The sequence below is a fragment of the Melanotaenia boesemani genome, chromosome 1 (assembly GCF_017639745.1).
Source record: "Melanotaenia boesemani isolate fMelBoe1 chromosome 1, fMelBoe1.pri, whole genome shotgun sequence".
Lineage (NCBI taxonomy): Eukaryota > Metazoa > Chordata > Actinopteri > Atheriniformes > Melanotaeniidae > Melanotaenia > Melanotaenia boesemani.
In genome coordinates this window covers 22,482,612-22,508,734 of record NC_055682.1, presented here as the reverse complement: position 1 = coordinate 22,508,734, position 26,123 = coordinate 22,482,612, and the positions used below count along the sequence as shown (strand labels likewise).

General features: G+C 38.5%; 3 protein-coding genes across 5 annotated transcripts; 1 reads left to right on the top strand and 2 right to left on the bottom strand.

Annotated features, from left to right (window-relative positions):
* Positions 1-1,539: 1,539 nt before the first annotated feature.
* On the bottom strand, positions 1,540-20,613 carry nrn1lb (neuritin 1-like b). Its single transcript, XM_042001341.1, has 3 exons — positions 20,442-20,613; positions 3,828-3,975; positions 1,540-1,843 (listed from the first exon to the last, which is right to left on the bottom strand). The coding sequence occupies exons 1-3, from the start codon at positions 20,611-20,613 to the stop codon at positions 1,540-1,542; spliced, it is 624 nt and encodes a 207-aa protein (XP_041857275.1).
* thap11 (THAP domain containing 11) lies at positions 14,643-17,071 on the bottom strand. Its single transcript, XM_041994394.1, has one exon. It carries the CDS (start codon positions 16,737-16,739, stop codon positions 15,909-15,911), a length of 831 nt encoding a protein of 276 aa, XP_041850328.1. The 5' UTR covers positions 16,740-17,071; the 3' UTR covers positions 14,643-15,908.
* gfod2 (glucose-fructose oxidoreductase domain containing 2) lies at positions 19,939-25,885 on the top strand. 3 transcript variants are annotated; one of them, XM_041994362.1, is made up of 3 exons: positions 19,939-20,038; positions 21,363-21,735; positions 22,632-25,885. In XM_041994362.1, exons 2-3 carry the CDS (start codon positions 21,483-21,485, stop codon positions 23,525-23,527), a joined length of 1,149 nt encoding a protein of 382 aa, XP_041850296.1. In that variant the 5' UTR covers positions 19,939-20,038; positions 21,363-21,482; the 3' UTR covers positions 23,528-25,885. The 3 variants fall into 3 exon arrangements, with proteins under 3 accessions (XP_041850296.1, XP_041850289.1, XP_041850307.1); XM_041994355.1 differs by having other exon boundaries at positions 19,979-20,042; XM_041994373.1 differs by lacking the exon at positions 19,939-20,038 and adding an exon at positions 20,431-20,524.
* The last annotated feature ends 238 nt before the right edge of the window (positions 25,886-26,123 follow it).

The window sequence follows — 26,123 nt, the reverse complement described above, 5'->3', positions numbered from 1 at the left end:
CATGTACTGTTATTGGATATATCCCCATTTCAGTAAAAAAAAGAAAATTATAATCTATCAATATAATTGATATAATGTACACCACAGTCCTTAAAAAGTTATCAAATCTTACAAAACCAGACCAGAAGCTTCCCAGTACATTAAAAAGGCAGTAGTCTTGATTTGACCAGCAGCTTGAGGAGACACCATTAGCCATTTTTCACCTCACGCCTACTGCAGGCTGAGGACACCAAGAGTGTTTTTAAGTGTTCTGAGGTGGAACCTGCTACACTGTGCATCAGTGAAGACAGATAAGATTAATCTACTCATGATTCTACTGTTATGAAACAGTTTAAGAGTATTAAGATCATACACACACAGTCAGAAACACAGAGCACACCTAACACAAAATCCATTACAAGCAAAGTGTTTGTTGTATTGACTCTCAAAATAACTCCATTTTGTTTACGATGTCTTAAATTTACTGTAGTTTTTTTGCTTGTTTGAAATTTGAAGTGAAACACAGAGAAAAAATGATAATATTGAGAAAACATAAGAAGTATGAGACATTTCAACAGGTAGTCATAGTAACAGTAACAAACGTCTTTTCCTCAGCTCTGACTAATGTGCCGAAATCTTGCTTTCTATAATTAAAACAACCAAACAGAGTTGAATTAAACATACTTTTAAAAAAAACAAAAAAAAAACAACACTGTTTTGTACCCATATCATACTCGATCAAAAGCAAATTTGGATATGTGGATTTACAGTCATCTAAAATCTCATTTGTCCAAATGATGCATTACTAATTTCTCCCAATGCTAAACAAACCAATAACAAACTATACAACACATATTTGCCTTTAAGGGAGGTTCTTCTTGCTGCTTTGTATCCTCACTATGGATATTTTCTTTTTACTAACCTTAACCTACTTTAATAATTTATTACTCAAGCCTGTGACATTATAATCATTATTACATAATTTAACCGACATCCCTTAAACATTTGCTGTTGTTGCGTAATCCACAAATATTAGATTATACAGCTGACTTATCTCCTGTATGTTTGATTTATATACTCATGTGAAAATGTTCTCCTTAGAGCAAGGCTAACATTATTGTAACCTGATTATAAATAACATATTTGCTTAATGACCAAATTGACTGATAAATGCACCACTTTTGGCATGTAAGATACAATGAAACAAACGATCCTGTTATTTTAATCCTTGTTTAGGGATTGATATGTGATTATGATGAATTTGACATGTGTTTGGATTGCACAGGGGAGCATCACTCAGATAAAATATTTATTGCTTTAATAATTATTTAACCATAAAATCTTAAGTAGATAAAGATGTCATATACAAGAGTACAAAAACATACAGTATATCTATGAGTTTACATTCATCATAACATGGTTCATTCACTCTGAACAACAATCTCACACACACACGCACACTTACACACAATAGCATCTCTAATTACAACATTACAACAAAGCAGAAGTTAGGAGAGTGTTAAAGTCTCTGAGCTGCATGAGAGTCTCTGCATGAGTTCACTAACTCCTGATCAGAACTAACAGTATGCTGCATACAGGGAATATCAGTGTGAAGGGGGCTGGGCCGGGCCTGTGTGTCTGCCCTTTCAGCGTCTCCTGGTTCATCTGGTCAGAGGTGGGAGGGCTCTGGGGTGTTGGCACAGTGCTAGGGGGGAGGGTGGTGCGGCTGGCACACATATCGTAGAGGTTTCCAGAAAACTGTGTCTTCCTGGACTCTTGTCTCAGAGACTCCCAGACAGCTGCTGCCTCTCCAGGACAGCCGGCTAGAGCTGAGTTGGCACAAACATGGAAAGCATTCCAGGACCTTCAAGGAAGCAGGACAAGAAGAGATTTCAGTGCAGTAGAGCATCAGTCTCAGGCTCACATGAGATTACATGTGATTAACCCAATCGCAAGACAAAACATGCAGTAGCTACAACATTAAAGTTTTACAGCATATCAAAAATAGAACAATTTCTATTTATTTTAAACATGTTCCCTAAAGAGATAACTAAGTCTTCGTATGTCTACATTTATCACCTCCATATGTGTTCCAACATCATGTTTTCTACTTTGCACATGATTTGCTTATAGAGCGGAAGGAGGGGATGACAGAAGGTGTTCATTCACGCAAGAGGTTATTACTTCAAAACCCCTCACCTTTCTGCTCTGCTCTCCCCTGTGAATGATTAAAGTTTGGAGTAAAAGTAAATGATTATGATTGTAGTTTGTACATGAAATTATTAATAATCATTCCTGTCATGCCACTTGAATGCTGCCCTACATTAAACAACTGGCTATGGATAATATCTCACAAGATGCAACCAGAGATTGTTTTTACTTTCAAAAGTAAAAAAAAAGATCCTAAACAAACCCATGTCACAATTACTGTAACTCATTATTCACCCGCCTAAACAAAGTATCACTGGGCCATCTGCAGACTATAGAGAACGCTGCTGCCAGGCTTCTGACTAAATCTCCAAAGTTGTCTCATTTCACTCCACTACTTGTCCAGCTCCATTGGTTCCCCATCCACTCCAGAGTACACTTCTTTTTCCTCACTTATGGGGCTCTGAATGGTCAAACAACAGCATACATCAAAGACCTTTTACCTCTGTATGTCCCTAAGGTCATGTGACCAAGGCCTGCTGGTTGAGCCACGTACTAGGATGAAAACTAAAGGCGACAGAACCTTTTCAAAAGTTGCCCCAGGACTCTGGAACGCTCTCCCCTTTAGTTTGAGATCTGCAGATGTGGAATATTTTAAAAAAAGCAACTAAAAACACATCTTTTTACAACTGCTTTTACCTAACTATTTTGACATACTGTTGTCTAGTTTTCTTCTGAAGAGCACTTTGCGATCAATATCTTGAAAGGTGCTATATAAAGTTTTACTTACTTGTTTACATTTTCTGTCAAGCCTGTACGCTTGAGAAGTTCCCAAAAGTCCCTTCACTTTAAGACATTGTCCAGTCTGAAACTTATGTATAATTTTGGACTGGACATATTTTTTGCTTTTTTAATATATCACAATGCTTTGAAGGCAATGAAGGCTTGTTGCCTCTGTCAATAACATTTTAATTTCTTTGAAATATTTTTCCTTTATTTCCATTCAAGCAGCCTCAAGCATCATAGAAGCTTTGGAAAAAGACGGAACATTTCCAACAACCAGTGCTGCTTTGTAGTGTTTACCCACAGAAATAAAATGAAAATAGACAAAACAAGACAAACAAACTCATCTGCTGCCACATGAAAGTCATGATTTTTACTGTGTTTATTCACCCGCATGTAAAATGCTAGTCAGACTACAACTATTCACCTAAAGTGGAGTAGTACAAAGATTCATGTTGCTACAGTGATGCAGGATGCAGCGACATCACTGATTGGCGTGGTTACACATCCAAACTGACTTCTTTCAGCAGAAACAGACCTAATGCATCCCAGCCCAGTGTTAAATTAATCTTTTGCAAGTATTCTGTATTAACCTAAAGTTAATTCTTGTATTCTTTGTTTATATATCAACACCTGTTGTCAATGGTTATAACTAATATATTAGTACTGGTGGCAGAACAGGAACTCCAGCAGAGATGCAACAAAAGCAGAGCATTACACTGCAAAGAAAAGGATGTTTTCTCTAAAATAGCTATCTGTAGGTAGATGGTGGACCCATAAGATAGCTTGTATCACTACAACAATGTTGTTAGTTGTGCTGATAGAGCTGCTCTTGAACGATGTAAGACAATTTCTATTTAGACCAACCTGGCGTGATTGAATGGTAACCACAACAACATGCAAACACACTCACACACCTGCAGATGGAATCGATGTCCTGTGTGCTCTGGTCTTTTTGAGTTTCTACCAAACTGTCCCCGAGTGCGAGCAAACACTGAGCAAAGCTCTTGTAGATTGATCCACAGGCAGCAGGAATTGCAGCTCCAAAACACACAGGGACCAAACCTGAAGAAGACCACAAAAAAAGAACTACATGTGAATTAAACATTAGGCTAATTTTATTCACACTGATATAGCCAAGGTAAATGAGCTACACAGAAAGATAGACAAAGTGAGGATGTTGTTTTCTGGAGTGAAACCGAGTATTTATAGAGACACAATCCGTGTGGAGCTTAGATGGATCAAATAAATGCAAAAATATGTTGTATTCCATTCATCTGGAGGGATTATTACCTCCCCAAAGCCAAATTCAATGTGGTACTACAAAATCATGTATGAGCTGTCTAAGTGCACTGAGCTGTTCATCTATTACACTTCTCTCTGAGATTATTGTGAGTTCAAACAGTCACTTCTTGCAATATTCAACCAGTTATTTAAAACAGAGGACTTTAGTGAAAATGTGTACACTAGTTCTCCAAGAGCTTGTTGTTGGGAGCAGCTTTGGTAAGCTACTCCTTTTTATGACTTTTGGATCTGACTTGAGATTCCTCTCTCTGTTAGATAAGTCAGGTCGAGATTTGTGTCTGGATTTCAGTGTGTGAGCTTGTCCTGTACGCAGAGGCTCCATCACACTGCAACAGGAAAGGCTGGTCTTCAAATGAATTTAACAGAGCAGAGTTTATTCTAACAGAGACAGTGACAAAGACAATCCATCAGGGCTCAACATGTGCAGCTAGAAAAGCCTCAGTGCACATTGACAATGAACTGATACCATTCCCCTGAAACATATTCCATTATGTGCTATTTCAGTGACTGAGGTGAAGAGTTCAACATCAGCCCAAAATCTCCCTCATCTTTGCAATTGAGCTGAGATTTGGTCAATGTGAAGACCACAACTAAAGATGTACAATTTTAAAAAAGCTTCTTTTTTCAAATAAAATTTTATAAAGACAAGGGTAAGGTTAAATATGGGAAAAAAAATGTGTGTATAGTTTGTTTAACTTTTCAAGTGGGTTTTAAATTTATATTTTAAGTTTCTTTAATGGCTTCAAAATAAGAAGGTTTTTTTGTGGACAGTCTGAGTTTTCCAGAAAACTCTGTTTTTTGTTTTTGTTTTTTTTTTTTTTTTTTTTTGTTTGCTGTTTTGTTTGTTTGCTTTTTTACGTAAAAAATGAATGACTAAATCAAATAAAAACACACAAAAAAAAACAGGGTTATTATGGACTACAGCGATAAATCCAGAACTTACAGCTGTCCACCTACTTTTGACCATAAAATATAAACCAGAGGCGAAACATCCTTTACATCCACCAGCCTTAAAGTCATTCAAAAGCCTAAACACCTGATACTACTGACTCACAATCTTTCCAGTCACGGGCCAAAGCACACATTAATATCTAAAATAGCTTAATTTAGTCTCACACATAATCTGTTACATAATTTACTTCGCTATGAATTTAGTATTCTTGCCTTATTGAATATTGGTCAGTAGAATTAGTGGAGTGGTCTCCTTTGTTAATGAATTAGCTTTACTGTAGATATTTTTTCATTGCATTTCAATGTCAGCAAAACATTTAATAAATTCTCATCACATTTACATTTAATTTTTAAAAAATATATTCAATGATTAATGTTTGTTTCACAACTATGATCCGTCTCATAAACTGATTTTTCAGTTTGCAAGTTTGCATAACAGAAAGAAATCAAACCTCAAATAATGGACAATACAATTCATATCCAAACACCCAATGTCGTGCACTAATCTGCATGTGTAGCTGCACACAAACACACACAGCAGAGTGAGAGAATCCACCGATGAGGGCACAGGTAGAGTTTCATTAAGGTAAGTGCATTTTTAAAACCTGTCTCTCCTCAATGTCAGATTGAAATAGACTTCATTAACCTTTTTGCCTACTTTGGACCTTCTATAACAAACTTGAATGTTCTCTGATCGAACCTCAGTTCAAAGAAAATAAACATGGAAAACCTGTTCCTCTGCCAAAAATGTGTACAGGCAAAATAAACACTTTCAAGATTCTATCAGAATACACACGTAAACACTAACAACACACTCAAACAACAGCTACTGAACACAGAAACACCCTTACAGAGGCAGAGCACGATGGTGAGCAGCACAGCGGAAGCGCCTTGATGGGACTTCATTGTTCAGCTCAGTAGAGTCCCGTGGAGCTGTGTAGCACCTCTGAAAGAGAGTGAAGCTCTCTGGCTGGGATTCCAAAAAGGGAGCAAGTTGCTGCTTTAAAATGTGATATTTCCTGTCATCCGCTGGGAATTCATCAGATTGCAAAAGTACAGCAATGCTCAGAGGCACATCCCAGCTGGATTAACAGTGGAGCGGGCAGATGCATCACAGAGTAAAGAGGATGTTGTGGTATTGTGTGCATGTGTATGTGTCTGTGCACGCACCAGGGAGGCAAGTGTCGTAGGGAGTTTGCATGCAGCAAACCAATGACAGCATCCCAATACAGCACAGTGGATTAGAGCATTCTCATTTCCGGTCTTCAGTATTTGGAACATTTATTTGAAACACAAATAAATTGTGTGTGGTATAATGGTTATTGTCCTCTCAATACACATGCTTTGTGACACAACAACCTCCTGTCTGTACTTTACAACAGTGAGGTCTTATCATGAAGTGTAAAAAAAAAAAAAAAAAAGTCAGAATTATAAGGAGGATTTGTGTTTTTTCATTTTATTTGGACAGATGGATGACATCCCAGTGAGGATAAGAGAATCCTGCTCACCTGGGAGTCTGACACAGACGCAGAGTGGCCTCAGAGAATAACAGCTGTCCATGGGAGAATTCATCTGCCGCTCTGTGGGTCATAAAGGGTCTAGTGGTGTGATAAACAGTCTAAAAGACTGGATAGTCACGAAAATAAAAAGTGTTAAAAAAATTATTCATTTTAAATAACACAACTTAAATCCCACCTTCCTCATTGGAGCATCTAACTTACATCCATGTCCTCCTTCGCTCCACCTCAAAATCCCCTGCTACGCCCCCCAGATGGCTCGTACTCTTTGCATTAGTATATGTCCTGATTCACAGCTGTATACTGCCTCAGGAGGCAAAGCAACTCATTGTTAATCTGCAGATTAAAACAACCATTAACTGCAGAATAATCTGCCTGTGTCCAAAACCACTGCCCCAAATCAATACAGAGGGGCTAATTTTACCAGAAACATGAGTCATCTTGAAAAAAATTTGTACTAGCTCACCAATTGTATTGTTTTACTACATTATTACATGCATCTGGATTCCTGAAACTAGGCATGAACCATTAGTCAAAATAGCTTATTTTCCTCATTGCATGGGATTTCCATTTTTAGTTTTTCCACAAACTGAGGGTCTTAATTGCTCCATGCTGCACAGATTGTGATGTCCTGGAAGCAAAGATGGCTAAATGTGACCCAGTCTGCCTTTTCCTGACTTTTTACTGAGAAAAACTTTTAAGGATGACAAAGGTCCAGGTTCTGTGTAACACTAACGTTTGGTATTGTTTGGACCCTAAATTCAAATTAGAATAAATCTTACATATTGTCTAAAGTGTGGGAGTACGGGGTGCCGGAGTTGCTGGTGGGCTATCAGGTCCCAGCATAAAGAGCTATATTCTTGGCACAAAGTTGAACTTGATGACAGTTGTGTGTTGGACTCTGCCAAGGCTGCACCTTGTCACTAATCCTGTTTGGGGTGCACATGGACAGGGACTTAAGGCACACTTGGGGAGAGGGGAGTGTCTGGTTCGTGAGCCTCCGTTTTGCATACCTAGAGGCTTTTTGCAGATTATGTGACTCCGTTGGCCATTTCAGATCAAGATCTTCAGCACATACTAGGTGGTTGGCAGCTGAGTGTAAAGTGGTCAAGAAGAAAGTCAGCTCCTCTAAGTGGCTGTGGTTCTCAACCACAAAAGGATGAAGGTAGTGAATGAGTCATTGTCTCAAAAGTTCAAATATGTGGAGAGCTTGTCTACAAGTGATGGTAGAACTGAACAAGAAATTGACATATACCAGTAGACTGGGGCTTTGTCAGCAGGAGGGTGCTGCACTTGTCAATTGTAGTGAAAAAAGAGCTGAGCCAAAAGGCAGATTTACCGGTCTGTTTACGTTTTAATCATCAGCTGTGGTCACAAGATTCGGATAGTGAACAAAAGGATGAGATTATGGATAAAACCAGTTGAAATGAGCTTCCTTTAGAAGGTGGCTGGGCTCAGCCTGAGGAACTCAAACATATGAAGAGGGCCTGGTTGTAGAGTCGCTGCTACTCTGTGTCGAAAAGAGTCAGCTGAGATGCTGGATGGATGGATAGTGTTTTGGTGATGGATTTAGGTTGGATTTTCCTTCCTGTGACATCTCCCAATAATATTCAAAGCTTTCTCAAAGGTCTAAAATATCCTCCTTAGTCATTGCACATAAAAGTCCAAGCTTCTCTGACCCAACAGCAGTACTCACTGCAAGTGATTTTAAATGTTTGTCTACATTACTTTGTTATTCATTTAAAAAATATATTCAGATGCCCAAACACATTACAGAATAAGCAATTTTTAATAAAACAATATCAGAAGGATTAGTAAGACTCAAACCTAAAAGAAACTGACAACTTTACAGTGTATTTATATTTTTAAAAAAGTCATTCAAATGTATTTTGCAAGGATCAAAAGTACTTAAAGTATAGACAATCACATCATTAAAATATTAAAACATTTTTAAAGATATGACTTTCTGGAAGAATAAGGCCTGTGTGTAGGAACAATTCCTGCTGCCACTGAATGGTCTGACTATTTCATTTTAGTGCATCTAACACAACAACGAACACAACAACAAAATGCAGCATGTCCTTAAACTCCACACTAAGTTCAAAGTTTTCAACCTCTCTTTTGGATTATTTTATTTAATTGTATTTTGATTGATTTCACACTTAAATGAATCTCTAAATGGGGTAGAGTGGTCGTCTTGTACCCTAAGGGTTGCCGGTTCAATTCTCGTCTTGTTGAGATCATGTCGAGCTGTCCCTGAGCAAGGCATCAAACCCCAAATTTCTTCTGATGGATCGTGGTTGAACACCTTGCATGGCAGCTTCTGCCATCAGTGTGTGAGTGTGTGTGTAAATGGGTGAATCTGATGTATATTGTAAAAAGCTTTGGGTAAAAGCGCTATATAAATACAGTTAACAAAATTTGATCTACAGTACTTATTAATTACATGACAAATCACTGAAAAGGACGCTTTAAAGATATTTATTTAAAGAACTGTCATAATAACATTTATCTGTAATTCTGTTTTGGTGGTTATTTTTCCTCTTTTTCGAGTGCTTTTGTATTTGGCTCAAAGTTATTGAAATTGGAAGTTGCCCCTCAGTAATGTTTCAGGTTTAAAAAAGATTAAAGGAATTAATAATGTTGTTCATGCCCTACGATGGACTGGTGACCTGTTCCGGGTGCACCCTGCCTCTCACCTGGTAAATGCTAGAATAGAAAATTCACAAACATTACATGAAGGACTTATCTGTGTACTCTATTCTCCAATATCCTCCTTCTGTGACGTTTTCTGATCTATGTTCTTAAAACCATCACATAAACATTCAAAACAGGACTTTTGAAGTTGCAACTACAAATACATAATCAACAGGTTTAGTTTGACCACCCTTAATGTCTTCATATCTGCACAGCTTTCACGATGCTTACATTATTTCACTTCATTAACATTACATAAGTACTCTCAAAGGATGAAACAATCTGACATGAGAAGCTGTTGTTTGGTCTGAACATAAAGACATCAGTAAATAGCAGAAGCCACAGAAAAGAAAGATAGAGTTGTGTAAGTTTGATTGACAGTGGTGGATTAAGGTATTATGCAACTCTGTTGGGAGTGAAAAATAAATCCAGATGAGATTAGCGATCTGGATCATCATTTGCTCCAGTATGCTCTATCTATCCATTCATCATCTTTCCCCCTCTGCTTCATTTCATGTTACACATCATCACGACTGGTATTTACGGTCACCCACTGAAGTTTAGGTCAAGCTGCAGTCCTACAATTAGTACACTGACCATTTCAGCACTTTCCTATGACAAACAATTAGCAAATGACTATTAGAGATGTCAACAAACACAGTGAGACAGATGAACAAAATTAGGCCATGAAGACAGAAATCCAACCACCCACTCCCAGAGCATTTCTCCCATCGCCATCTAGAGGATGAAAATCATGCTGCAACCAGCCTTCACTACCATTTGTCGTACTTTTAAATCTTTATCACCATGTGGACCAGACAAGACAATAAGTGTAAACACATGATTTAGTGACTGATAAGCAGAAATACCTTGGATAAGTTTAATTCTGTCTATAAATTTAAAAAAGCCATGGGAAGGCAGTTTTGCCCAGTTTGACTTTCATACTGCTAGACTGGGCACTTCTGGTCAAAAATTCAGTTACTAAGGAAAAGTGGATTTCAATGTTAGGTTAATGTTTCTTTATTATGTGAATGAACACTACTTTTAAGTTGACCTGGTGCATTTTTTTGTTTCATAGTGAATACTTTGTAAAAGTCTTTCAACAAGTATCTGAGCTTGAAAATGCATGTTGCCACTGCTTTTAGTGTTTTCACTTCATATTAAGCGAATTTTGAATTGTTCCTGTAAATTCTTTTCCATTATCCTGTTGCTGCAGTTGTTCTCCTCTCATCTTCAGCTTTTGCAGACATTTAGATGTCTGTGACGCGCTGTGCTTTTAAGAGTTCTTTTCTTTAAAGTCAGCATCTATTTGTAAAGATAACTTGGCACTTTGCAGCCAAAAAGTTATTTTCAAACTACCTTTGTGCACATCTTGTTACAGTACTACTTCCAGTTCATTCAGGTTTAATTTGAAAACTTTGTACAGTGAATTTTGTGGTAAGGATGCACAACAGGTTTTCCTCAGATTACTTTTCAACAACAGTCATATTTGTGCAGATGTAGCTGCACTCAGTGATCCATCAGGGTGTAAATTGTTATTGAAGATTATCTGCAGTCAAACAGGTTTAGGCCTGACCATAGAAATCCTAAATGTGGTTGTCTTAGAGAAGATTCTGTTTAGGATGTTAAGAGATGAAGAAATAATGATGTCAAAACGTATGCATCTTCTAAAAGCCTTTGTCTTGTTTTGTTGGTAGAAATTATTTTTATTTTCAGAGTGAGACTGCTTAGAAAATTCAGTGGCTGCTGAATTTGAGTATGAGGCATCAGTGTCATTAGGCCTATTTTAGTGGGTCTGGAGCTACCCTAATATACTCTATACTCTAAAGCCCCTCCCAAAAAATATCATAGATCTATTTATTTCAAAGTTGGCTTTAATGATTGTGGTGTTGATCATCTGAGCTGTGTTCATTAACGTCTGAAACACATCAGTGAAGTTTCACATTTAAAGTCTCTGCAGCCAAATCCAGTCCCACATTTCCATTCCCACCTTTCAATCAGATGGCATCTGCACCACAGTTGAGTTCGCTATCAAAACGCTTACACAGGGAGTTTGTTGTGTTTTTTTAAGATGAAAGTAAGTAGTAGTCACTAACTCCAGCTAGTCAACAAAAAAAAAACTTTATTGGTGATAAAGTAGGTGCTCTCTGTTTTACAAATAAAATACATCCTAGCCCTGTTTAGTTCAAGTCTTAGCATGATGTTGAGTTATGTTATTGTTGGGTTAGCTCTGAAAATAGAGAGACCAGTTTGTTCTCAACCATCATTACTGAAAAAGAAAAAAAGTCTTAATGATTATCACTTATGTCACCTATTAACACAGAGACAGGACAGGGAGAGAGAGGACAAGGACAGCTGCTGAGGATTTAACAGGAAGTCTGACCCTCAAAAATGTGGGCTTCTATTACTATTAAGTACTAACAGCTAAGATTCTGTTTACCTGTGCGTTAGAGGGGGCATGGAGATAAAGGAGAAAGAGCCCAAACAGATCCAGAGCTAGAAGAAGCAGCTCCTTCCTTTAGTGGGTCTGATTTAGAAAACAAAGCTACATGACCAGACAGATGACACTGGACATCTGCACATGAGATCGTTTTGGTGCACAGAACATTTCATTGCTTTCTGTGGCAATAATTAAGGTGAAGACAGTCCCAACAAGTTAGGGATCTATAAGGAGTAAATTAAAGAGTTTGATCCTTTTCTGCAATTCCATCTTGTCGAATTTCACTATGAGCTTCACATTTTGTCTTATTATGTTTTTATAATTATTATTTTTAACTCGTCCTGTCCAGCATGGTGACAGGCAGAATGATGGTCTGGCTGCTGTGTTGTGCCAAACAAATTTGCTATGCCAAGGGGGAGCTTTATGGGTATGAGAGCAGAGATGAGTGTGATCGTGCAAATGTGACCATGTCTCTAAGGTGTCTAGAGGCAGGCTAGGGCGGCCCAGAGACCCAAGCGATCAGTAGCAATCTCAGAGCACAAACCCAAGCCCCACCACCACGAAGACCAACCTGGACCCATCCAGAGGGCGGCAGAGGAAGGCCCCAGCCAGAGTCCCCCCGTGGTCACGAGGCACAGGCCCCAGCAGACCAAAATTGGCAGCCGCTGACCCTGCCAGGCACCGGCCACCCAGGGCGGCCAGAGCGAAGGGCCCAGGGCCCCAAGAGGCCCCCAAGGCAGAGAAACAAGAGAACCGGTGCACCATTGACCACTCCCCCCATCCTTCTACACCCTCCCCCAAGCAAACCCCAAATTCGGTTTCCACCACCACCCCCAGCCACCCCCTTCCACCACATCCCGCCCAGATGTGGCAGACTGGGCACGCCCCCAGGGTCAGCAGCCCACCCCTGCATCGGAGCAGCAAGCCTTATTTCAAACCCTGGAGTAATCACCACCCTCTCCCAGCCTGCCATGCACTACATGGCACGCCCCCTGAAGTTGTTGGAAGAGAGATTAAATAGTTAATAGTCTACATATTTTTTATAATAGCTTTGGGGCATTGAAATTCAAGAATTCTGCTACCCTGATAGGTAGCTGAAAGTTTAATTGGTTGATGGTATATTTTTTAAACATAATAGATTTCAGCTGGTGGTATTCTAAAAACTTGGTGCTACTGATTCCATATTGGGAAGTGAGTATCTCAAATGACAGGAAGTTTCCTTTTCCATTGTATGTTCTGTTTAATTCCTTTATTTTTCCATTGAGTGAAGTTAATCATCTTTTTGTTTTGCAGGATGTCAGGGATGTTCCAGATGGGTGTAAGCTTAAATGGAATAAGTGAAGAAATTCCCACCAAGCCATTAAAGAGGAACTGATATTAATGCTTTTAAAACACTCGTGTGGTTTGATGGCTGAGCTGATGGTCAGGTTAGAGATGACTCCCCATCAATGCTTGCTCTACCTCTATGGTTCATCTAGACCACAATGTTTAGGCTATTTGGATATATATTGCAGTTTGTTAGCTAGGAAATAGTGATTAAAATTGTGTATGCCTTGGGTTATTCTACATGAAAGTAAAAGTACAGAGTAAAACTATATCCTGGTTGAATCAATCTGCAGAGCAGCAATGGTGACCTGTGACAGGCTGCTGGGTGGTATCACAGCAAGAAGTTTTCTGGTTCAGTCTTGGCTGTGGCCTTTTTATTTGGAGTTTGTGTCTTCCCTGTGCATAAACGACTTCCTCCAACTTAAAAAAAAAAGCATGTTAATCAGGGTTCAAATAACAGAGACGCTAAGGGTGGCTCGGGTCTCCCTAAAGGCATTCAGCTGACACTTTAAGGAGGAACCCTAAAAAATAGTCTACTTTCAGGTTACATTTAATTTTTCAATAAGGTTCCTGATGTTTATTGAAAAGAATAGCATTAATTTGTTAGCATTATGTGTCTCTGGTAGAAGGTTTGAAAAGTTTGGTTAATATTGTGCATTACTTCTAATAATTACTTTAAAAAAAGCAGAAACCCTAAAAGTTTATTAAAATTTAAGGCTATTGTAGTATCTGAGCTCAAATTTCTTGGAGGTTCCAAACATTTGCAATGCTTTCCTTTTATTCTTGTTTTATTGAATCTGTTTTAACTTTCTCTTTTATCTGCTGGTTTGGGTCTCTGACTTTGAAAGATAAAAATAGATTAAATAGCATCATTAAAAGATGCAGCAAGTTAGCAGGGGTCAGCTTCACTGAGCTCTCTGTCCTGTATAGAAACAGAGTCATTAGGAAAGTTAGAGCTGTCGCTGCTGACCCGACCCATCCCCTGTTCCATGAATACAGGCTGTTACCCTCAGGTCGCCGGTATGCTATGCCACGGTGCCGGACAAATAGACTAAAAAATTCATTTATTCCGGCTTCCATTGGCTTAATGAATAGTGGGTGTTTAAATTAACCTGTGTGATGTTGTTGTTTTGTTTTGTTTGCTTGTTTTATTTTTAAATTGAATGTGGCGTCATTTTCATTGTCATTGCTGGCTGCACAACAAATTGCCCCTCAAGGGGATAATAAAGTTTTCTAATCTAATCTAATCTAATCTTTTTTACTGTAAAAGTGCACGAAGCAAAAACAATGCACTGACTTGATTATAACACTGAAGTGCATCTTCAACATCATAAATTGAATGCTGGTCGTCTCATTGGCTTGGACAGCTAAAATGATCTATTATACACGTAATCCCTCTGACAGATTTAAGATTGTCTTTAAAATACTCTCTCTGACATGTCAGATTTAAAGAAAATATTGAGTTTGTTTCAATCACAACTCTGTATGATTGATAATTATGTAATATTCCAATTTTATTAGTTTTTTTCACAAGTCAACACAGCTGAAAAATACACTGGTTTAATAGAACTAACAGGAACCAATGCAAACCCTTCTCTTTTCAAAACAAACAAAAAACCACTCTGCAGTTGAGCATTTTTACCCAGGCAGGATGGGATAAACCCTTCTGAATATGTAGCTTGTTACCCCCAGATCTGACACTGGACAAAATAATGACTCATTTGTAAACTTCAGAAATTGTACTGTGCGAATTAGTACAACATTTTTCAAAGAAATTTACTAAACACAGCTGTCAGACCAAGTTGATAAAAAAAAAGAAAGAAAAAAGTCAGAAATATGTCCCATCCTGTTCATAGCACACTCATGAACAGGACCAAAAGAGGCAGCCACTACTTTTCTGTGCTGAAAAAAAAACATCTAACAGGCACATAATATTCTTGAATCACATAGAAACAAGTGGGTGCCATTTCATAAAACCTTGGAGTAACACATACATGTTCAAGTTGCATAAAGTATCTTGAGTATATGTTTTTCTACGTCCTTGTACTAAGATTTCCTATGAATAAAAACTTAAACAAAACACAATGTAGGTCTTCAAGAAACATCCTTTAATGACATATTTTGAGTGCCTTCGTAATTAAGAAGTCCCTTAAAGTCCTTTGTTGCACACGTAAAAGCAACTCTGATACAGTTGTAGTAGAAAAGATTATGAAAACCAAATGTGCCAAGAGTAGTCTTTTTGTTGCAAAGAAAATATAAAATATTAAACTTAATCTTGGTGCATTTCATCTTCAGCTATCTGTTTTGAGACGTTTCTTGCATCAGCCTCTTACTTTCAGCTGAAAAGTAAGAAAACACAATAACAAAGCATTAAAGACAAAAATATTAGGCAGTTCTGAGCATCTTTCTCAGTAAATTTATTAGACAACCAGCTCAATATGTAACTATTTGACTGCTTATGAGTCTGGAGTAATGTGTATACCAATCTTGCTTGGGCTGCATATGTTGGTTGTATAGACAATGTTTTTGTGTGATTAGCAATCAGTTCTTATTATTAGCTACATAAACTAGTCAGACTTATATAAAAAACAAACAAAAAAAACATCAGGCGTATTAAAACCGGATCTACTTGGTGAAAATAAATTGTCATCGCTTGCAGTTTAATACAAAAATTGGGCTGGACCTGTCTTCAAACCTCTCCTCCCCCTCGGTTAATTTGAGTCTCTGCAACGGTTCATCTCCGGATATATCTTACTATCACATCAGATTTTCTTTCGGACATTAACAATCGAGTGGCCGAACAGCAACCGGTCCCGTTCCCGCACCTCCTCCTGCAACTTGGCCTCGGTCACCCGGAGCTGGCGAATGGTTGCCTTCATCTCTTTCATTTTCACCTCCATCAGTGCGATGATGTCCCGTTGTTCGTTCAGTTTCCGAAGCAGCTCGGCAGAAGTGGTGCCGGTGGTCAGAGAGTACGAGTGGTCCAGTGGGCTGCTTGTCACACTAACAAAGTGTACGGGTACCTGGTTCACGACGGTCCCGGTTTCAACTAATGAATCGTCGGCTGTGAGCTCCTCTGCGCTGTCGATCGGTGCGGTGTAACAAGTCCCCTCTGACTGGGCGGGTAGCCGCGCAGTGCCCAAGTACTCCCCATTTTGTCCTATCTGGACCACAGTGATATTATCGTCGCTCGCCTCGCCGCCGGTATTGCCCTCGGCTACACCAGCCGTGTTCCCCAGTACGCTGGTTGTGATAATCCTGGAGGTCGGCACAGTGGGCGAGGATGGAACCGCCGCGGATACCTTCCTCCCTCTGCCCCGCCGACTCCTGCGCTCATTCACGCCCCTCAAAGGAAACAGGGACGGCACTCGGACGCTGTAGGTTTTCCTCCCACCTGCAAAATGCACACTGCAAACTCGGTGTCCTGTAGTGGGTTGAAAGGTGCTGAAGCAGCCGCTGACCCCGGCCCGGGAGATGTTCCTCAGCCACTGCTCCCTCAGCGTGGTGTCCTTAGGAAATGTGTAGAAACGCAGGTCCCGGTCCCTGTGCGAGTTGTTGTAGCAGCCAGGGACACAACAGGTGAACCCGGGCATGTTTTCTCCAGACTCGAGGCCACAAACACGATGTTCAGATTATGTTAGGATTATTTTATTGATGTTTCTTTTTCTATCCGCTGCTATCAAGCCCGACGGCCTGCAAGCAGAACTACACGTCCCACAACGCAAACAACTTCCTGTTTATTTTTTTCCAAAAGTGAGCCGCTCTTGTTCGTGCGACACCTGAATCCATCAGAATTTATCCAAAGTCACAATACAAAGAAATCGTGCTCCCAACAAATTCAATGCTGATGTTTTATTTTCGGTGGGTATAGTCTTGTTTTGTTCTCCGACGTGTTATCAGGCCAACCGTCCCCCAACTGAGAACTAAATATCCCATGATACACTGCGCGCCCTTTTTGGATCTGCCAATATTATAGCGCCCCTGCTGGCCAGAGCCCAGTGTACAGACAGCAGTTGTGTTTCTGTAATGGACAACATGTTGAAAAAATCATTTTAACGAAAAATTAAAAATTCTATTTTCATTTAAAATTCATAGTACGGCAACAGCTATGTAAAAACAGCTAGTTTGACTAACAAGCCATTGGTTTGATAGTCAAAATATTTTTATATGCTTAATAATAAAACCACCAAAATGAAGGGTAACTCGCAGTTTATAATTATTATTATTATTATTATTATTAGTAGTAGTAGTAGTAGTAGTAGTAGTAGTATTACTACTGCTACTACTACTATTTGGGGCTATGCAGCATCATGGCATTTTTTAATAATATGCTTTGTATTAAAATAATCACCTAAAGAAGACATAAAATATGTTTTCTTCGTCAGTATTTCTTGTCGCAGCGCTGCCTCTGGTGGAGAGTGGAACATGTTATTTAAAAGGTTTAATTCATTTCAGTAGTGCAGGATGAACAAAATCTCAGTCTGGAAGAATATTTCACCTCCCCACTTGACCGAGTCCCCAACTGGACCAAGTCTAGCAGACTATCCTGGTGCGAATGCATCCTAAAATCATTTACTTTAGGAAGTTTGGTCATGGCACTACATTGTAAATGCATACAGGAAGTACAGAATTAATGGAGTTTATGGATATCTGGGCAAAGTCACCTAACTGAACAGGTTTATATCAGTGGTTTCCATTTTGCAGTTAATGGTTCTCTTCTTGTTTGTCTAGATACAAGTCATAAACAATAAAGAAATAAAGATGGCTGCCAAGACACTTGCCTGGAAGGACATTGGTGATATTTACGCATAAATAGAAAAAGTTATTTGTTTTTAAAAAGTATCAAACAAAGTATTATGTGATAAAGTCAATTTAACAAATGACTGATCAATATGTATGCATAAAGTGAAAAAGGATGCAAGTAAATGTAGGCTTTAAAATCAAAATAAAAGCAAAAATACATAAATCAGTGTCATGTTTTTGTCTTAAACCAAATTGGTTGTCCATAAATAGGACGTACCTCTCAAGTCTACTCAGCAGAACTATCTCCAGCACTTTGGACATAACACTGGCCAGACCTAATGGCCTATAATTATCTGAGCTCTTCAGCTTCCCAGCTTTATCTTTAATAACTGGCACTAGCACAACAAGGAGCATGGAATCAGGTATCACTCCATGAACTAAAAAAAAAAAAAAAAAAAAAAAAAACCTGTGTAGCACATCGCCATCAGAGGGCACAGTTTCTTACTTGCAAGTTTTAAATGTTCAGCTGTCTAGACCACAGGCCTTATTATCTCTTAACTTTAATATTGCTTCACGGACTTCAGCAGAAGTAACAACAACATCATCATTAAACTCTACATTATCCACTACGAACAGATTACTTTTTATAGTTTGACAGTTCATAATATTGTTTTAACCATAACTGTGAAATTTGATCAGAACCACGCACACCATCTATATTAGATGGAAGACATGTTTAGCAATTATTAATAGCTTTTATTTCTTTCCAGAAGTCATTAACATATTTTTTGCAGCTTTTTTGGGCAGAATTTTCATTTCTTTTAATATAGCAAAGTGCATATTTAAATGGTGCAGTAGTGCATTCTTTATTTTCAAATAGAGGGCCATGTCTGCTTTTACATGCCTCAGCCCATTTTTATAAGCATTCTGAGCCTCTGCATGGAGTTCTTCCACATGATCCTTCCAATCTGGCTTAGTATAGTACCATTTTGTCTTGTGTTTATTTAGAGGCCTGCTCGAGATACCGCGAGACTCCGCAAGGTCACATATTTCCTTATAGTGTTGTACATTCTTACAGTTCAGATCCCAACACAAGAAGACATCTTTTGGGACCGTAATATTACCCAGCAAGCAGAATCTTTAACATATTTAAGATCATTCTTAGACAGTTTTGACCAATCTATTTTCCCTACTGAAATTATCCACAGGCAACAATCCTAGTAAATTGCATGTGTTCAGCACCATGAGAAAATGTATATGGTCTGTAGTAGTCAGATCAAAATAATTTTTCATCAGGAATCATGAGCATCCACTGTACACAGGCAGTGGTTAAGCCAGGAGGTACAGTGCTAGGCCTCGCTGATATAAGTATGGCTCCCCTTTGGCACCCTACTAGACAAACTCAATCCACTGTCTGAACAAAACTGAATTAAATTATTACCAGATAAAGAGTTGACATCAGCTACATCTGCATTTATGTCACCAACCACATAAATGCAGGTAGAATGGTTGTCCTGAATAAAAGACATAATAAATGCCAATCTACTGAGGTACTAATCCTCATTTTGTATGCACTCATATGGCGTATAGACATTCAAAATTATCAATCAAACTTTATTTTTTATAAAATATATAAAAAATGATGAGGGGGAAAAATTTTTTAGACATTCAAAATTATTATCTTTCTATCATTACAACACAGCTCAGTCCCAATGGCCCAATCAGCTCCCAATCTTATAACACTGACCGACTGGTCATATTTTTATTCCACATTGTGGAATAAAAAAATACTATGGTAACAGACCCAACCTTCTCTCAACACCAATCACGACAGAGCGTCCTTTCCACTTCATCCGGTCTCTGATCCAGTCTGACATAATCCATCAAATAGGCACACCCCGATTTGTTTTGTTCATCTGTCACATAAAACGTTTATGAATTTACGTTTTTGTTGTGATATTTGGAAATCCCAAGGCAACATTTCTGTGTGTGTGTGTTCTCTCTCTCTGCTGTTGAACAATCATCAGCCTCTTTAGTATTTCCGGTTCCCTCACAGTCCTGCCGTTGGGCTGAAGTTACCATTTTTGACTGGGCAGTGCCCGGTTAATCACCTACCCACCTTCTTCTGTGATGTTACTCAACCCAAACAGTAGGTAGCTTGCGTTATCTTAACGTTTTCGTGTAGTATATTAATTATATGACTTTTTAGGAACAGTAGATAATCTAGGTTTAGATTCTGATTTAATAAAGTATGCGTTTATCGCAAGTTTTTGTGTTCCCTCTGCTGATGTGTAGCTGGTTAGCTCAATGTGCTAGCTAACGCTATCAGTAGCCTCTCTGTAAGGGTAGGTGCGTGAGTGTACGCGTGCTTAACGTAAAACAGTGGTCGTTTTACGTAAGCTAGAATTTAGATACACAAGTTGTGTGTACTCCCCAGCTACTACTGGTCTTGAGAGCGATCATTTCATGTGGCATGGTTTTGCCATGCGTCGAACTAACACAAGACAGCTCGGCTAGGTGTCTGTCCATTATGTCAGCGTGTGAGAGTTCACCTGCTGACAGCGTCGCAAACGTTTGTTTTCCATGCTGCCCGAGACCTGCTGTGAAAGAGCTTCTGGTCCCACCAGTAATGCAGGTGCAGTGGCGCACATTCCTATATCCACCGGTTGTTGTGCGGTTGTAGCCATAGGAATAGTCATCCCCAGCCTTCTGATACTTTTCCATCAATATTTAGTTTTTTTTCTCATAAATATCTAGTATTTTTAAACGTACACAGATCCATTTCTATACTATCTTATCAAAGGACTTTGTATACAAATTATCTCGTTCTCCAGCTTAATAAACCTTAACATTACAACTAAGGGATAAATCCACTCATGCCAAACATTGCTCAACAGCAACGTTATGTATTGTTGAAATACAAATAACACTTTAACTAGAAAACCAGAATAAATTGGAAGGTCTTAGGCAAGCTGTGCTACAGAATATTTCAAATGTAGTTTTCTTAAGATCAGTTACTGTCAGCGACAGTTTATCCAACAAAGTTGTATTATGTTCACATTTTTTGTGTTTATTGTCAAAGTTAATTCACAGAGATGACGTTGACATTTAGAGGGTGTGGAACATCTGAGTAAAGGCATGTTAGGTATGCGGCAGGACACAAAGTAGGTGGCTTCCTGATAAGAAACACTGCTTTAAACCTCCATGGGACATGTTTGCCCAAGTTAATGCATTCACTAAATCAGTATTGTAAATATTGTACTATCAGACGTTTATCACAAAGTGAACAAGTTTACTAAAGTTAAGGAGCTGCATAAATTTTACTCGCTGTTATTTAGACCTACCTGTGGAAGCCACAATGAATTTAACCCAGAATATTGTTGAATAATAAATGTTTGTTTGTGTTGGTGCCATCCAGCTTTAAGTCTGAATTATGTTTTTTGTTTGTTTGTTTGTTTGTTTGTTTTTTATAGGTAAGCCTCCCCAGGTTTGAGGACAAGAGCACAAGTCTTGGTTAACAAGCTGATTTGCTCTTGAGATGTCAGAGAGAATGGCTATAGTTCACACCTAAAGTCACAGTTAGTGGCATTGCCATGCTGCCTGGAGTGGGTGTATTTGGCACAGGGAGCACAGCCAGAGTGCTGGTCCCATTGTTGCAAGCAGAGGGCTTTGAAGTTCACGCATTATGGGGACGAAGTGAAGAGGAAGCATGCTGCTTAGCAAAGGAACTTGGAATCCCGTTCCACACAAGCCGATCTGACGACGTCCTTCTGCATCAAGATGTTGATCTTGTTTGTATTTATATTCCACCTTCAATGACAAGACAGATTGCAGTCAAAGCACTGGGTAAGACATCAATTAGAATTTTGTTAAAATGAAGACTTATGTGGGTGGTATATCCAAAATGTATCCATAGTGCATAACGTTAATCATTTTATATTTTTAATTTGTATTTCATATCTTGCTACACAACATGGAAAGTTTTCTTATATTAATCGGAAGAAGATGCAGAATTTGGTGCTTTATCAATAATTTTTCTTAAACAGGCTTGAGTTTCTTCTAAAAAAAACACCAGGTTGAGTTCTTTCCATCCATTTTCTTCATCCATTAAGTTGTATAACTTGCTAATGTGACATGGCCCAACTGGCTGTGGCAGGTCTGAGCTCAAACATATTTAAAACTCTGACTTTTCAAACCCCCTAGTAAATGTTTGTACTAAAAATGTATGTATTTCTCTTTAGCATATGTTTCGTGGTTGACTAGCTACAACCAAATGAATCCATGCTTATCAACACTTTAAAAAAAATTAGCAGCCTTGTAAAGCAAACGTAATCACCAGATTGTCATATCAGAGGGGAGTAGATGTAAAAAGCTAACTTACTGTATCTGATGGAATTCCTGAGGGTTGAGCTCAGTTTCCTGTTTTAGTTTTAACTTCCTGAGTGCGTCCCTGCTGAAGGACTTATCTACAGCAATGACCCCACAAGCTACTAAAGGCTGATATGCATATACGAAGACTATACACACTTATTATGACATGTGGATGCAGTAAAACTGTCGAAAGCCATCAATTCCACAAGTGCACCCAAATTTGGTCTCTTAATCATCTAATCATACTTAATATGCTCTTGGTTGCTGTTGACACCTAGCTAATCCGAAACACCCAACTAACCTGGTTGTTGGTCAAAGAATATCTAAGTGTTATCTGAGTAATAATAAATAAACTTTTCCTTTTTTGGCAGGTATAGGTAAGAATGTGGTGTGTGAGAAAGCTGCAACTGCTGTGGATTCTTTCAAGATGGTGACTGCTGCCAGATACTATCCCCAGCTGCTCAGCATTATGGGTAACACCCTGCGCTTCCTGCCAGCTTTTGTTGCCATGCGTGAGGAGCTGGTCAAAGGATATGTTGGTGATATCCAGGTGTGTGACGTACGTGTGTACGGCCCAAGTCTCCTGGATCAGTCGTACGGCTGGACCTGTGAGGAGTTGATGGGAGGAGGTGGACTGCACACTATTGGCTCCGCCATCATCGACCTATTAAGTTATCTGACAGGTGCTCGAGCCCATCGTGTACACGGTTTACTGCGGACCTTTGTGCAGCAAAACAGCTTGATCCGAGGAATCCGCCGTGTCACCAGCGATGACTTTTGTTTTTTCCAAATGCTGATGGGTGGAAGTGGGTCTGGTGGTGTGTGCTGCACTGTGACCCTGAATTTCAACATGCCGGGGTCGTTTGTACACGAGGTTATGGTAGTTGGATCCACTGGTAGGTTGGTTGTCAGAGGCACAGAACTGTATGGCCAACGCAATGGGAGTAAAGGTGAAGAGCTGTTGCTAGGTGACAATGGGTGGGTTGGACCAGAGGTGAAAGAGATGCCGTTGCCTCACTTGCAGGGACTGAGCTCCATGGTAAAGGCCTTAAGACAGTCTTTTCAGGCTCATGAGGAGCGCAGGTCATGGGCTCGAGAACCAGTTGCTATGGCACCAACATTCGAAGATGGTCTTTATGTACAGACGGTAGTCGAGGCGGTGAAACGGTCCAGCTGTACTGGAGAATGGGTGTGTGTTGAGATCATGAGTCAAGAGCCAGATCCAAACCACAACCTGTGTGAGGCTCTTCAGAGAAACAAAAACTGAATTAATTTATTTACTCAGTGCAAAAACTACATTTGAAACAACAGGGCTCTGAATGTTTCTCTTTAATTCAGCTGCTTTTGAGCGTTTACATAACACACGACTACTTTTTCACATTCTGTGACATTTTGAACTGAATATTTTATTTAAAAGATTAAAATTGCATTTTGTGCTTATACATTCACATCTGTTATTGTATTTTACACTAAAAGTGTAAAGTAAAGCTCCATTATTTGGATTTTCACCTGAAAACTGCAAATCACATCAATTTTAAAATGTAATTAATATATTCTTCTTGCGCAAATAACAGGAATTATGATTGCAGGTTTCCCATTAAAAGATAAACACCACTTGTCAGTAATGCACAGTTCTTGCATCATAAATAAGCCAGTGTTAAAATAATAGCTTTCTGGGCATAAGCACAGTCAATTTATAGATAAACAACTAGGCTTTTTGTGTGTCTGTAGGTGTGCATCAAGGCAAGTTTTGAGGGGTCGTAAAGTTTTGTACTGTGGCAACAAAGCAGTTGGCTGCAGCACAATTTGTCTAAATATATATTTAAACAGATCTGAATCTGTATCACACATAAAATTTGGATGTTTGAACTAAAATATATTGGTGTTAATAAACACCAGTAGCACCTTTTATTATAGTAAAGAGACAAGCTCAGGTGTGGATATGAAAGCATGAGGTTGATTTGACTAACAAAATACTTGATTACTCTGGCAAACCTTAAAAAAATAATTTGTAGTTACACTAACTCAAATAAGAATAATGGAGCTGTACACAATTTATTTTTTTATTTAATTTTGGATAGTATAATTATAAGTAAGATAGCTGAAAAGATGGGAAGTAAAGCTATTACGTTTTTTTGTTTTGTTTTGTTAATGTTATGGCATGCCATGACATACATAAGATACCAGGAATTGAGTTAAATAAGCTATGTAGTGAAAAGTACAAGTCAGATTTGTAGCATTGTCCATCAAAATGCCCAATTCTCAATTTTAAATGTTTAGAGATTAAGTTTGAGAATAGGCTGATTTAAAATAAATAAATAAAAAGATTATAGTTCTCTAATTCGCACACAACAACTGCTAAGGTTTCATGTGAAGAAAGTAAACAACTTCCTCTTACATCTTCCATGTGCTTTTTTTTCATGTGTCATTTTATGCAAATGTACTGGTTCCAAACAAGTTTTTACATGTTATTGATAAATGATATGAAATGGTGGTTTATATCTCGGCTATGTTTTTTCCGAAGGTGTCCGTTTTCTGATTATAACTGTAAAAAGAAAAACCAAGCAAATCCTGATACATTTAACAGCTGAAACTGAGTTGAAGGATAGAGACCACCGATTTTTAACAGCCACAGTGTGAGCCTGCATCCAGAGAAAACACTTTAGATAACAGTTAGCAAAAACAGGCTCATCGTGTAGATTAGTTTTGAATATAAAATCTGGAGGAATTGGACAACTATATTAAAATTTAAGTAAAAAGTTTGATTACATTATTTGATTAATTCCAGAAGATTAGCCTCATGCATTTAAATTCATTACAGATGTGTGAGGCCACTACCTACCCTTTAATACCAGCCATTCTGAAACTGTACTGACGTTTTCATAGAGTAGAAGCACTGGATTTTATGTTCGTTTGTAAATGAATGCCTCACTAAACCTTACCAAGACCAAGAGAGAGACAGGTCGTTACAGTCACTTTTCCAAAATATCTTCAGCAATGGGTATCTTCCTTGTTTGTATTAGTGAATCAGGAGGTGTTTAAGACAGTCACTTGTTAGACCCATGAAGGAACTGCAAACATACTATCTACATACACAATACGTGCTTACCTCACATTATCCCAGCTGTGCTTTACAAAAACAATTAGAGTTTACATTAACTGTATTGATAAAACACATATTTTCCTGCAGGAGCCATCACTATTAAAATACATTCCAGAAGACTTTTTATTAACTTGTCAGCAATTGTTTTTGATTTGTTTTTGCACTGACATGTTTTGCAAACTATTTAATATACTGTTCAATGCTTACACCAGCCAGCTGGATGTGAAGCTGAATTTAACAGTTGTGAGAGGAGGACTTTTGTTTTATTTATTTGAGTTGATGCAGAGTTTGTCAATATTTGTTTTGTCAGTGGGGTTTTTTTTTTGTCTGTTTGTTTGTTTTCCCAACCTGTGAATTTCTGATAAGTTGTATTTATCTTTTTTTTTTTTTTTTTAATAGAGTCAATGTTTTATGTCACATGGCATTTTGAGCACTAATTTGTTGATTGAAAGTTGGGGAAACTGTAAATACTGTTTGCATAACAGATTTTTCCTATAATAAAAAAAATAGTTTTCATTTCAACCACTTTGTCTTGCCATAATTTAAAATTTATTTTTAACATATATAAAAATGAGAGATATAAAGGAACATGATAATGCTGCACAATTCAATTGTAGCATGTGGGGAAGAAAAGATTAGTAGGATTTAAATGACAAAATTATGTTGAAGTCACAGATCAGCTGGCAGGACAGGAACTTGGAAAACTGGAGTTCTGTTGTCAGCTGTAGCTATGAGCTACCACATGCCTGACAAAGAGGTG